Source organism: Balaenoptera ricei, chromosome 3 (assembly GCF_028023285.1).
Source record: "Balaenoptera ricei isolate mBalRic1 chromosome 3, mBalRic1.hap2, whole genome shotgun sequence".
In the NCBI taxonomy this organism is placed as follows: domain Eukaryota; kingdom Metazoa; phylum Chordata; class Mammalia; order Artiodactyla; family Balaenopteridae; genus Balaenoptera; species Balaenoptera ricei.
In genome coordinates this window covers 134104835-134118836 of record NC_082641.1, presented here as the reverse complement: position 1 = coordinate 134118836, position 14002 = coordinate 134104835, and the positions used below count along the sequence as shown (strand labels likewise).

Sequence of the window (14002 nt, the reverse complement as noted above, 5' to 3'; positions counted from 1 at the left end):
CATGGAACATAACAATACAGTGTAATAATGGAAATATGGTGAGAGCCACCCGACCCAATCTTAGTGGGTTGAGGTGGTTTCCCAAAGGAAGTTATGCCTAAGCTGAGATTTGGAGAAATTATCCAGTTCAACAGGATGGGGAATGGTGCTGGTACATGGGAGAGTGTACCAGGCAGAGAGATGAGTAGAGAAAAATTCTTGGTAGGAAGAACTGATAACAATTTGATATAGTTAAAGTATAATGTTGGGGTGCAGTGGGGAGGGGGCTGCTGAGAAATGAGCCTAGCTAGTTAAGCAGGGACCAGATCATGAGAAGCCTCGAATGCATGGCTAGGGGCGTTTGGACTTTGGCTTGAGAGCAGTTTGGAAATTAGACTCCTATAGGGCAAGACTGGAGGCAGGGAGACAGTTTCCTGGTGTCCAGGTGAGAAAGGATGGAGGTGTGAATTAGAGTAGGTATATAGGAGGGAGGGAGTATGGGAAGTTGGGGATGACACCAGGCTTCTGGCTGCAGCCCTCGAGTGCATGGGGACGCAAGGAGCATAAGGGGGCAGGTTGCTCAGGTCAGGCAGTTGTCCTTGCAGTAAAGAGGACTCCCCAAGGCCAGCTCTCTGGCCTCGATCTGCTTGGGCATGAGGATCTAGCGTCCTGTCCTTGGTCTCAGTCCACATGGGGTCTTCCCTGCTGAGTCCCTACAGCACACGCATTGCCCTTCTGCCTCTCCCGCACCCAAGCCTGCTGTCCTGGTCAAGAAAGATTGAAGCTCTTTGGTGCCCCAGCTCTTCCCCTGCCTCTGATTCCATCTCCTTCCCTCCTTCTCTCTCGGGCCCAGAGATGCCAAGTGTGGCAAGATCCAGTGTCAGAGTTCTGAGGCCCGGCCCCTGGAGTCCAATGCAGTGCCCATCGACACCACCATCATCATGAACGGGAGGCAGATCCGATGTCGGGGCACCCACGTCTACCGAGGTCCCGAGGAGGAGGGTGACATGCTGGACCCAGGCCTGGTGATGACCGGGACCAAATGTGGCCATAACCACGTGAGTCCCTTTCTCCAGCCTCACTCAGTCGCTGGGTTGCAGTGACTAAAGTGTGAATCTGGAGCGAGGGTGCCTGGGCTCAAGTCCCAGCTTCCCCAACCTCTCTGGCCCTGTGGCTTGCTTCCTTTATAAAGCATGTTAGTAAGAGCAAGACCCACCACATAGAATTGTTGTAAGGATTAAACGAGATAATCCCTGTAAACCATTTAGAAGGCTGGCTATTATCTCTTTTGTCCTCATCATTAATTATCTTATGAATTGAGAAATGGACTAGACTAGGAGTCAGGGAAGCCTGGGGAAAATAATGGCCGCTGTCTCAGAGTTAACTATGAGAATGATGTTATAAAAAACATTTGAAGCACTTGGTATACTACCTGGCACAAAGTAGACAGCTGTCACCATGGTCATTATTTTTAAGTATAATATTTCAATTAGTGCATATTAATATACAATTAAGTAATTAACATATCACCAACATATAGTAATATAGAGTGGAATAACACATATTTATTAAAAATATAATATTTGGTTTTTTCTCCCTAATCACACAAGTGATAGCAGAATTTAGTTAACTACCAGCCTGTCCTTGGCTTTTTAGGTTGTTTTTAATTTTTCACAGTAATAACCTGAAGTAGGCTGCCTTTTTGAGTCCCGTCAGTTCTGAGTGCAAAACCCCAGTCTCCTAATTGCCAACCAGTGTCCCTTCCGTTGTACTGAGCGGCTTCTTCCTCATTACAGATTTGCTTCGAGGGGCAGTGCAGGAACACCTCGTTCTTCGAAACAGAAGGCTGTGGGAAGAAGTGCCATGGCCACGGGGTACGCGTGCCCGGGGTTCTGGGGCTCCTGTGCCATGGTGTCTGAGGGGGCAGGCCCTATGGGAGGCCAGAGCTCTCCAGGGTGCTGACGCCTCTGCCCTGCCCTTGCTCCAGGTTTGCAACAACAATCAGAACTGCCATTGCTTCGGGGGCTGGGCCCCGCCCTTCTGCAACACACCGGGCCAAGGGGGCAGCATCGACAGCGGGCCCATGCCCCCCGAGAGTGAGTGCCCGGCCTGCGTGGGCCTCTGCCCACCTTTGTGAGGAGGGGTGGGTGCCATGGGGGCGGGTGGCATGATGCGGAGAGATAATGAGTCAGCCTCACTATCCTGATTTTGTAGATGAGAGAACAAGAGGGACCGAGTGGGAGGAGTGGCCCAGGCTAGCAGCCTGATGTGGGGCTCAGCCTCAGTTGCTTTTCCTCTGTCCCTTCTATTGAGGGGCATGGTTCTGCTTAGAGAGAGATTAAGACAGACCACAGGTTACTGAATAATCACATTCTTTCTGGGGGGCGGTGGTGGCGACTACCCCTTCTCGGCCACTTAAAAATAGTCGTGAACCTAGGGCACATCATAGTGGCTCAGATCTCCTTGGATGAACAGAGCTTCAAATGAGGAACCAGAAACTCAGATAATGTTACAGTTTTTTAGTGGAAATCTAAGGGATTCTAGCTCTTTGGTTTCCAAGCTTTTAAAAAGTAATAGAGAACTTTTTTTTTTTTCCCCAAGGAAGAAACCTCAACATATAAAACATAAAAGTAGTGTGTCACTGGTCTATATATATTTTGTACATTTAGATTTATAATTTGTGAGAACATTGAGGCAGTTCGGTGAAACCAAATGTGCAATTGTGGATTATGTGTGAAAGTTCTAATCTTAGATCAATCTATGACTCTCAGTGTTTTGTGTTGGTTGCTTTGTGTCCAGGAACATCATGATTCAGGCTGAAAACTAGTGGTAAATAATAATAGAGCTGAAACTCCTTGCCTTAAAAGGCACTCTCTTCAATTAGGCAGAAGTGGCCAGAGAAGCTTTATTATGAGATCTGTGCCAAGCAAGTTGACCTGGTTGTTTAAGCTAATATTAGTGGCTTCCCAGTGGGACATAATGTGTGTTTTTTATTATAGTTTTTAAGTTAAAGTAAGTAATACAAAGTAAATGAAGATCAAATATCTGAAGAGTGTCAGGAATACATTATTTGAAATCCACAGCTAAAGCTCAGACCGCTTCTAAGTCTTTCACTTGGGTTCTATTTCTGGAAGGTGCTGGTCCTGTAGTAGCCGGAGTGTTTTCGGCCATCTTTGCGCTGGCGGTCCTCATGCTGATGTACCACTGCTGTAAACAGAACAACAAACTGGGCTACCTCAAGCCCCTAGCCCTCCCTTCCAAGTTGAGGCAACAGTTCAGGTATGACGCGGTGCCGTGAAGGATTTGGGGTCCACTTGGAGATCACAGAGCTTTCCGTAAGCAGTACCTGGTGAAAAAGTTGGTGGTGGTGGGTCTAATTCGGGGAAGGCAAATGCCAGGTACACACCGCCCTCTCCGCTGCTGCCGTGCTCCTTGACCGTGGCAGACATTACTAGCTGATTTTTATTAATCAGTAAGCTCGGCTGAGCCTGGTCATCACTTCAGAATCCTTCTCAGCAGAATGCCCCAACCAATTCAAGTTGGAATAGAAATGAAATCTCTTTGCTAGCGTGTATCTAATTGATTTGCTCCCCATTTTAAAGGGCAGGAAACTGAGGCAACAGAGAAAAACCGACTAGCTCAAGTCAATCACAGGGGTGGCTGGACATGAGCTCAAGACAGAGTAATTTTTTTTCCTAAGCGATTCATTCCTTTGGATATTGAAGGTGTGTAGTCTCTGAGGCCTCTATTAAATGACATTTTTTCAGGAGGGGATTTTAAATCCCAGGTCCTCCTGGAACGATGCCTGAGGGAGATTGGTTGATGGCTGGTGACATCCTTGTCTTCTTGGATGAGAAAGGTCTTAAAAGGGTGAAGGAAAGGTGCTGAGGAACACTCTGCTTTGTATGAGGCCAATTGTCTTTCTTTGGGAGTTTTCCATTGGCCACCGTCTCCACGCCTAGGGAGCTGGGGGTCAGGAGGACCCATCCCACTTCCACCAGAGCAGACTTGGGAAGACTGAGCTGCTCACAGCCCTGCCCCGGTCAGAGGGATGTCAGGCACCGATCCTCAATGAACAACACCCCCTTTACTCTTCCCCTCTCCTTCCTTGTTACTAGTTGTCCCTTCAGGGTGTCTCAGAACAGTGGAACTGGCCACGCCAACCCAACGTTCAAGTTGCAGACACCCCAGGGCAAGCGAAAGGTAAGGGCTTTGCACCATGAACTTTGCTACTTTAACTTTGTCCCTCAGGACTCTGCTAGATTTTCCTAAGCGCCTCTGTGGGCCCACGGGATTGGTGATAAAAGACACTTTCTTGGCTTGAGAGATGGCCAGCTGGTTCTGCCATCCCCTAATGACTTTAAACGTTGCATCTGACCTCTGGGATCCTAGGCCTCTGTGCATGCCAGTGAGACACACAAGACCACCCCTGAGTTTTTAAGTGCATTAAGGGTTCCTGTGTCTCAGGCGTTGTTCCTCGTCTTATGCCTACAGGTGACCAACACCCCTGAAACCCTACGGAAGCCCTCCCAGCCTCCTCCCAGGCCCCCTGCGGACTATCTGCACGGTGGGTCCCCACCTGCGCCATTGCCAGCGCACCTCAGCAGGACTGCTAGGAACTCCCCAGGGGCCGGACCCCCAGTAGAGAGGAAAGAATCATCCAGGAGGCCTCCCCCAAGCCGGCCAGTGCCCCCCGCACCGAAGTGCATCCTCTCCCAGGTAAGTGGTTTCTCAGCGACCCTGGGCCGGGAGCATCACTTTTCAGGCCGTCAGCCACGAGGAATGACAGAGGCTGGGAAGAGGGAGCTTGCCGACTCATGGGCTGGCTGCCTTCTCCGCCTTCTGGTAGATACAGGGCACACAGAGCGTGAGGGTGATGAGCGTGAGGAAATACACTACCGAGGACTTCCTCCCTGGTTGGCCTCTTCTGTGACAAGCCACGACCCACCTTCCACCCCAAACGTTAATGTTCAGTTAATGTTTCAGTTCCCCGTGGTCTCTTTTCTCTCCCCTAGGCCTTTGCAAATGCTGTTTCCTCTGCCACATACACTTCCTTTTGCATGGCCGGCTCTCGTTCATCCTTAGAGCTCCTCTTAGATGCCACTTCCTCTAAGAAGCCTCCTCTGACCCCCAAGCCTGAGTTTGGTGCCTCTGTACTTCTCTCGTCATAGTACTTATTCCACCAAATTGTGCCTCTCGGTATCTTGCGCTAGTTGGGAAGTCTCACTGAGGGACGTATGGTGCTGCCTCGCTCGTCTGGGAGGCTGGTCAAGGGGCCGGGCCTCCGGGAGGGGTGAGCAGGGGCCGGGCTATCCCCCCGCCACCGGCGCTGTTTGGAAGCAGAGCAGCCTGTTCACCCGACGTGTCTAAGCTCTGATGGCTCCAGCTCTACCTTCTGGCAGAAGTTCCTGTAGCGCAGACACACATGTTTCCAGGGCGGTGGCCAGGCGTGGTGCCTTCCAGAGCCGCCTGTGTGTTTTTGGGTGTGGACCCCCTCAGGTGGGGTAGGGGACTTGCCCATTTTCCTCCTGGGACTGCTGTTCTCGGGCACGGTCCAGAGGGCTCCCTGGGGCCCAGGCTGTCTCTGCCCCTAAGGACCGTGGTTGGCTCCAGGTCTCGGGGGTGGGGGGGTCCCTGGGACATGGCAGTGTCGTGGTTTAGCAGAGCCGAGAGCATCAGTCTTGGTTCTCTGATGATGCGAAGCTGCTACTCTCCCGTTTTTCTCATCTGGGGCAGCGGGGGGATAGAAAATTCCATGCAGAAAGGGAAAGGAAAGACTGACAGGGAGAGAAGAGGGAAGGAGAAAGGAAAAAGAGCAGGAGGGGTAGAGGAGAGACGAGGAGACGGAGGGTGCGTTGGCCTCCTCGGGCGGCCAAGACAGCACAGACCGGGTGGCGTAAACAACAGAAAGTTATTTTCTGACAGTTCTGGAGGCTGGAAGTCCAGTAGGCTTGGTTTCTTCTGAGGCCTCTCTCCTTGGCTTGCAGATGACTGCATTCTCCCGTGTCCTCATATGGTCCTTCCTTTGTGTACGTGCACCCCGATGTCTCTCTGTGTGTCTACATTTCCTTTTATAAGGACGCCAGTCAGACCGGATTAGGGCCCACTCTAACGGCCTCATTTCAACATAGTCACCTCTTTAAAGGCCCTGTCTCCAAATACAGTCACATTCTGAGGTACTGGGGGTTAGAGCGGAAACGTATGAATTTTGGGGGGCGGGCACAGTTCAGCCCGTAACAGAAGGAGAGAGGAGAGAAAGGGAGGAAGAGGGGAGAAAGCAGCCACGTGCAGACAGGGGTGTGGGAAGAACAGAGGTGGAGGAGGGAGGGAGGGAGGGAGCAGACCATTGAAACCACTGGTCCTAAAAAACCCACACTGGAGGCTTGTTCGGTGGAGCTGGTGTCAGCCTCACCCCAAGGTGCCGAGCAGTGGGTTGGGGGAGGGGTCTCCAGCTGCGGGGACGGGAAGCCTGGAGGCTCCACGTCCTGCCCTGACTCCCACTGTCCCTGGTGGCTGCTGGCGGGAATCCAGAGCCCAGAGGGCCACCTGGCCGGTGGGAGCTACCCCAAAACACAGATGCCAAGCACGGCTTCTGCTGGGCCCCAGGCCCAGGAGGGGGTTTCTCAAGGGCGGGGAGTGGGAGGCAGCTTCTCTGAGCAGGCGGCAGGGATTAAATCGGGGCGCCGCCCCCTTCCTCAGAACCATTCCAAGAAGGGAGTTTCTGCCGCCCTCATTTTCGGTGTTGGGTAGCTGTGTCTCACGGGGTTGAAGGGGCTACCCCAAGGTGGCGGTTTGTAAGTGGAGTAGCCAGGACTTGCAACCAGGGCTGACTCCAAACCCTTCACCACCCTGTGTGTCAGGTCCTGGCTTAGGCCCTGGAGTTCAGAGCTGAGATACCACCTGCCTTGGGGGAATTCACGCTCTCCAGATCTCAGCTCCACCACCTCCTAGCTTGGTGACACGGACCACTCTGGAGAGGTGGAGGGTGAAGCTTCGTAACCTCTTCTATTCTCTCTACAAATGTGTATGAACTTCTACTCTGTACTAGGCAGTGGTTAGCAAAGCAGATGCCATCTCTGCCTCACAGAGCTCACAGCTTGCTGGGGAAGAGACTGGTATACATGTAGTGACAGTCGTGGTAAGTGCTATGAAGGAGAGGTTCGGCATGCTTACAAAAAGAGTTATGCGGGACTTGACTTAGTCTGGGAAATCTGGGAAGGCTTCCCTGAGGAGGTGACATTTGAGCTGAGACCTGCTGGGTGAGCAGGCTGTGAGGGGTGGGAGAGGTTCTTGGACCAGGGACCTGCTGGTAGGGAAGCTTTGTGATGGAGAGAGCCCGCAGATGGAAGGAACTTCAAGGCCCCTTTGCCCGGGGCCCATGGAGCTATGATGAAAGGCTGGAGAGCCAGGGGAGGCCAGACTGTGCCATAGTCATGGACTAGGAATTTGGTCTGCATTTGATGGGAACAGGGCAGTGGTGGAGCATGGGTGACATCTACAGGGATTTCCATCTACAGGGAAATTTCCCTACAGATTTGCCATCTACAGGGATCTCACTTTGGGCTACATTTAGGCAAGAGGGAGGCACAGTGCCTGGAAGGGTGCCCAGAGATGCTTCTGAGACTATTAATCTTCCATTGTTTGACCTGGGTGAGGATTTACATAGGTGTGTTCACTCTGATGATTCATCTGGTTGTATATTTATGACTCATTTCTTTTTATGTATATTATACTTTAATTAAAAAATTAGTTTTAAAGAATGAAAGGCTCACTCTAGCGGCATTATGATCAGAGGGATGAGACTGGGTGCAGGGGTTACAAGTTTAAACAGTGTCCAGAGGAGAGGTGATGGTAGCTTGGAGCAGGGGGGAGACAGCGGTGATGGGGTGAAGCCGTTGAGGGATGTGTAGAAGAGAAAATAGACAGGGGAACAGTTGCTGATGAGGGTTGGGAGGGGATGACAAACACCCCCCCCCCCCAAAAAATACACACACAACTGCCCAGTGTCTGGTTTGTGCAGCTTGACTGATGGAGGTGCCACCCCCTGAGGACAGGAGCAGTGGGCCAGAGCGGTTCAAGGACAGTTTCTGCCTCTGGAAAACAGTGCTGGGTGAGGCCCCTGGTAGAGCCGAGCTGGGTCAAAGCAGACGTGGCCAGTGGCATGACCCTGCTCTGGGAGGCCCAGTGTTGCCATGCTGATGAGGCTCCTGCCCAGATCACCCGCCCTGCGTGTGCACTTGCACACACAAATTGTTCGTTTGGCACAGCAAGCGGCCAAGGGAGCACAGCATTTCCCCACGGCATCCTGACATCTGCCCCCAGCTGTTGCTTCCCCCAGAAGGTCTCTGTCCTGGCCTCCAGCAGCCACTGATTTGACAGCTGTCTGGGCTGGAAGCGTGTGGGATCGCATTGTCCTTCCGGGGAGGGATGGCGCTGGACAACGTGGCGCTTTGGTCATGAGAATCTGCTGCTCTTTTTCATTTCTGCTCTTACTTTTCTGCTGGCTGAGAAGCTGCTTTTAGAAGATCTCTGATTTACTCCCACTCTCTCCCCATGCTTGCCTTTGAGCCATTTTTATGCTTGCTAGTGACCTTCTCAGGAAGGGGAGTGATCTAGCACACTAGGCACTGGAACTCTCACCTGTGCAATCAGCTTCTCTCTTGCATCCCACCAGCTTGGGGATCTGTGGGTGGTGGCATGAGATCCATTCTTTGCCCCTTAAAATTTTTTTTTTGATCACAGAATAAATATAGTTATTTAAATTTTTTTGACAGGTGCAGAGTTTTATTATTTTTTCAGCTAATACGTGTTGAGTGCTTACTGTATAGTAGGCACTGTTCTAAAGCTTGAGCTGTATCACTGAATCAAACAGAAAAGGACCCCTGCCCCTGTTTCTGGTATAGTGGGGGATGGAGAGGCAGAAGATAAAAAATAAGTAAGTTGTATAGTATGGTGGAATGGGATAAGTGATATATACCAAAAAAGAAAAAGTAGATTAGGATAAAGGGGTCTGGGAATGCTGAGTGGGGGAGTGTTGCAATTTTTAAAAATTGAAGTATAGCTGGTTTACAGTGTTGTGTTACATTCTGGTATATAGGAAAATGATTCAGATATATATATATATATTCTTTTTCGCATTCTTTCCATTATAGGTTATTACAAGATACTGAATGTAGTTCTCTGTGCTATAGAGTAGGTCCTTGTTGTTTATCTCTTTTATATATAGTAGTGTGTATCTATTAATTCCAAGCTCCTAATTTGTCCCTCCTGCCTCTTTTCCCCTTTGGTAACCATAAGTTTGTTTTCTAAGTCTGTGAGTCTTTTTCTGTTTTGTAAATAAGTTCATTTGTATCATTTTTTAGATTCCACACATAAGTGGTATCATATGATAGTTGTCTTTCTCTGTCTGACTTACTTCACTTAGTGTGATAATCTCTGGGTCCATCCATGTTGCTGCAAATGGCATTATTTCATTCTTCTTTATGGCTAACATTCGCTTGTATATATATACCACATTTTCTTTATCCATTCATCTATCGATGGACACTTAGGTTGCTTCCATGTCTTGGCTATTGTAAATAGTGCGACTATGAACATTGGGGTGCGTGTATCTTTTTGAATTAAGACATGACACCATAAAACTCTGGATATATGCTCAGGAGTGGGATTGCTGGATCATACGGTAGCTCTATTTTTAGCTTTTTCAGGAACCTCCATACTGTTTTCCATAGTGGCTGCACCAATTTACATTCTCACCCGCAGTATAGGAGGATTCCCTTTTCTACACACCCTCTCCAGCATTTATTGTTTGCAGACTTTTTGAAGATGGCCATTCTGACCAGTGTGAGATGATACCTCATTGTAGTTTTGATTTGCATTTCTCTGATAATTAGTGATGTTGAGCATCTTTTCATGTGCTTTTTGGCCATCTGTATGTCTTCTTTGCAGAAATGTCTATTTAGGTCTTCTGCCCATTTTTTTGATTGGGTTGTTTGTTTTTTGATATTGAGCTGTTTGAGTTGTTTGTATATTTGGGGAATTAAGCCCTTGTCAGTCACATTATTTGCAGATATTTTCTCCCATTTCATAGGTGTCTTTTCGTTTTGTTTATGGTTTCGTTTGCTGTGCAAAAGCTTGTAAGTTTGATTAGGTCCCATTTGTTTATTTTTACTTTTTTTTCTTTTGCCTTAGGAGACTAACCTAAGAAAACATTGCTACGATTTATGTCAAAGAATGTTTTGCCTATGTTCTCTTTTAGGAGTTTTATGGTGTCATGTCTTATATTTAAGACTTTAAGCCATTTTGAGTTTATTTTTGTGTGTGGTGTGAGAGAGTGTTCTAACTATTGATTTACATGCGGCTGTCCAGCTTTCCCAACACCACTTGCTGAAGAGACTGTCTTTTCTCCATTGTATATTTTTGCCTCCTTTGTTGAGATTAATTGACCATAGGTGTATGGGTTTATTTCTGGGCTCTCTATTCTGTTCCATTGATCCATATGTCTGCTTTTGTGCCAATAACACACTGTTTGATAACTATAGCTTTGTAGTATTGTCTGAAGTCTGGGAGGGTTATGCCTCCAGCTTTGTTCTTTTTCCTCAGGATCGTTTTGGCAACTCTGGGTCTTTTGTGGTTCCATATAAATTTTATGATTATATGTCCTAGTTCTGTGAAAAATGTCATGGGTCATTTGATAGGGATTGCATTAAATCTGTAGATTGCTCTGGTTAGTATGGCCATTTTAACAATATTAATTCTTCCAATCCAAGAGCATCTTTCCATTTCTTTGAATTATCTTCAATTTCCTTTGCCAGTGTTTTTTATAATTCTCAGCATATCAGTCTTTCACTTCCTTGGTCAGATTTATTCCTAAGTATTTTTATTTTGGATACAATTTTAAAAGGGATTGTATTTTTACTTTCTCTTTCTGATAATTTTATTATTAGTGTAAAGAAATGCAACAGATTTCTCTATGTTAATCTTGTATCCTGCTACCTTGCTGAATTCATTTATCAGTTTTAGTAGTTATTTTTTTTGGCTGTGCTGCACAGAATGTGGGATCTTAGTTCCCTGACCAGGGATCAAACCCACACCCCCTGCATTGGAAGCATGGAGTCTTAACCACTGGACTGCCAGGGAAGTCCCAGTTGTAGTAGTTTTTGTGTGAGTCTTTAGGGTTTTCTATATATAGTATGTCATCTGCGTATAATGACAGTTTTACCTCTTCCTTTCCAATTTGGATACCTTTTATTTCTTTTTCTTGTCTGATTGCTTTGTCTAGGACTTCCAATACTATGTTGAATAGAAGTGATGAGGATGGGCATCCTTGTCTTGTTCCACATTTTAGCGGGAAGGCTTTCAGCTTTTCATTGTTGAGTATTATGTTGGCTGTGGGTTTGTCATAAATATCCTTTATTATGCTGAGATATGTTCCGTCTATACCCAATTTGGTGAGAGTTTTTATTATGAGTTGATGTTGAATTTTATCAAATGCTTTTTCTGCATCTGTTGAGATGATCATGTGAGTTTTGTCTTTTGTTGATGTGGTGTATCACATTGATTGAGTTGCATATGTTAAACCATTCTTGTGACCCTAGGATGAATCCAACTTAGTCGTGGTATATGGTCTTTTTTATGCGTTGTTGGATTCAGTCTGCTAATATTTTGTTGAGGATTTTTGCATCTATATTCATCAAAGATATTGGTCTGTAGTTTTCTTTTTTGTTAGTGTCTTTGTCTGGTTTTAGTATCAGGGTGATGGTGGCTTCATAGCATGACTTAGGGAGTGTTCCCTCCACTTCAGTCTTCTGGAAGTGTTTGAGAAGGATTGGTGTAAGCTCTTCTTTGTATGTTTGGTAGAATTCCCCAGTGAAGCCATCCTGGAAGCCACTCCCTTTTGTTTGCAGGGAGGTTTTTTTTTTTTTTTTTTTTTTTTTTAACGGATTCCATTTCACTTCTAGTGATCATTCTGTTCAAATTATCTGTTTCTTCTTGATTCAGTTTCGGTGGGCTGTGTGTTTCTAGAAACTTGTCCATTTCTTCTAGGTTGCCCAATTCGTTGGCATGTAATGGTTCATAGTATTCTCTTATGATTTTTTGTATTTCTGCAGTGTTAGTAGCTATTTCTCCTCTGTCATTTCTTATTTTATTTGGGTCCTCTCCCTTCTTCTTGGTGAGCCCGACCAGAGGTTTGTCGATTTTATTTATCCTTTCAGAAAACCAGCTCTTGGTTTTATTGATTTTTTTTTTTTAAATCTCTATTTTATTTATTTCCTCTCTGATCTTCCTTCTGCTGACTTTAGGTTTTGTTTGTTCTGCTTTTTCTAATTCTTTCAGGTGGTAGGTTAGGTTGTTTGAGATTTTTCTTGTTTTTTGAGGAAGACCTGTATCGCTATGAACTTCTCTCTTAGGCTGCTTTTGTTGCATCCCATTGATTGTGTATGGTTATGTTTGGGGGTGTTATAATTTTAAATAAGGTCATCAGGGAAGGCCTTATTGAGAGGGGGGCAAAACATGAAGGTAATGTAAAAGCACAAAGGTAAGATTGTGCCACCCATAGACAAACAATATGGAAAATATGATTTCTTCTTTTTACAATTTTTATTTTTATTTGCACAAGTAATACACATATATGCTTTTGTTAAAAAAAACTGAATGTTCACTTGGATGACCCCTCTCCCTATGCACAGCCCACTCTGAACCTCTGACCTCTGTTATCAATTTGGTCTTCATCCTTCCTGACTTTCCTCTGTACCTTTGCATTTACATTGGTGAGGGGTAGCAGGGTGACTTATTTGCTCTAAACTATCCTGTATAGCTTGTACTTCAGCTTGCCATGACTCTTGACCATCTTTCCACCTCAGCACTTATCAACCTACTTTATTATTTTGAAATGCTGCAGCATATATCACTGTATAATTTTAGTAATTTGTCTGTTGATGGAAATTTTAGTTATTTATAGTTTCTTTTAGCTGTCACAAACAGTGCTGCAAGGAACATCCTTGCAATTTCATTTTTGTGCACCTGTGCAAATAGTTCTCAGAGGGAATGGAATTATGTATTAGGTCAGAGAACGATCATTTCTTATCTTAATAGACACTGCTAACTTGCTCTCCAAAAAGGCTTTTTCCTGAGCATGTAAACATGTATGCACACAATTTCTTTTTAAATGGGACCATTCTTTTTAAATAGTATATCCCTTTTCACATCTGCTTTTGACCTGTAAAATATTGAGAACATTTTCTTTTGAACAGGCCCCTCTGGCCTTTGAGTGAGGCTTGTGGCTTTCTCCCTAGGATTTCTCCAGGCCTCGGCCGCCCCAGAAGGCACTCCCGGCTAACCCGGTACCAGGCCGCAAGAGTCTCCCCAGGCCAGGTGGCGTCTCCATCCTGTGGCCCCCTGCCTCTCCATCCTGTGGCCCCCTGCCTCTAGACCTGGCAGCGCCTGCCCCAAAGGTGAGTCTTCAGAAACACTCGAGGTAGAAGCTGGGGCAGAGGGATCCAGGGGGCAAAAACAGAGTTGAGAAAACACACCAGTTCATGCTTCTTGATGTAGGGCTGAACTTCCAGAGCAAAAGCAAAGGACAAAAGCTTAGCATTTCTTAGTGCCTGCATGACTGTCCCTTAAATTGGTGATAGGGATTTTTTGGTTTCATGTGAAAGGTGATGTTTAGGAGGCTGAGCTGTGGTAGCTTCAAACCTGGGTCTGCAACTGATGAGCTGAGCTGAGCTGAGCTGAGCGGCCCTGAGCAAATCACTCTCTTGAGTCTCCGTTTCCTTATCTAGAAAGAGGTTTTAGGAAGCAGCAATAGCCAACCCCATCGGGTTACTGTGAAGGTCAAGGCAGTTAATTTACATTAACCGCTGGCCTATGGTAGGCTGTGCACAACCGGCCCCTCTTAATACATCTTCCCTGGGGCTGATGTATTCTTAGTCCTGGGAGTTGGGACAGAGGGGAGCAGGTGAGGAAGCTGGCTCACTGCCCTGTGTTCCTACGAGGCCCTGGGAACTCTGCAGACTGAGCA

The 14002-nt window shown here is 46.8% G+C and overlaps 1 protein-coding gene across 1 annotated transcript in view; it reads left to right on the top strand.

The window, feature by feature from the left end:
- The window catches only part of ADAM19 (ADAM metallopeptidase domain 19), an 88528-nt gene that overhangs the window by 70714 nt on the left and 3812 nt on the right, over nt 1-14002 (top strand). The window contains exons 16-22 of the mRNA XM_059917588.1: nt 833-1037; nt 1776-1853; nt 1967-2075; nt 3114-3258; nt 4098-4182; nt 4474-4698; nt 13275-13433. Coding sequence (XP_059773571.1) covers nt 833-1037; nt 1776-1853; nt 1967-2075; nt 3114-3258; nt 4098-4182; nt 4474-4698; nt 13275-13433 — 1006 coding nt within the window. The remainder of the gene's footprint in view (nt 1-832; nt 1038-1775; nt 1854-1966; nt 2076-3113; nt 3259-4097; nt 4183-4473; nt 4699-13274; nt 13434-14002) is intronic.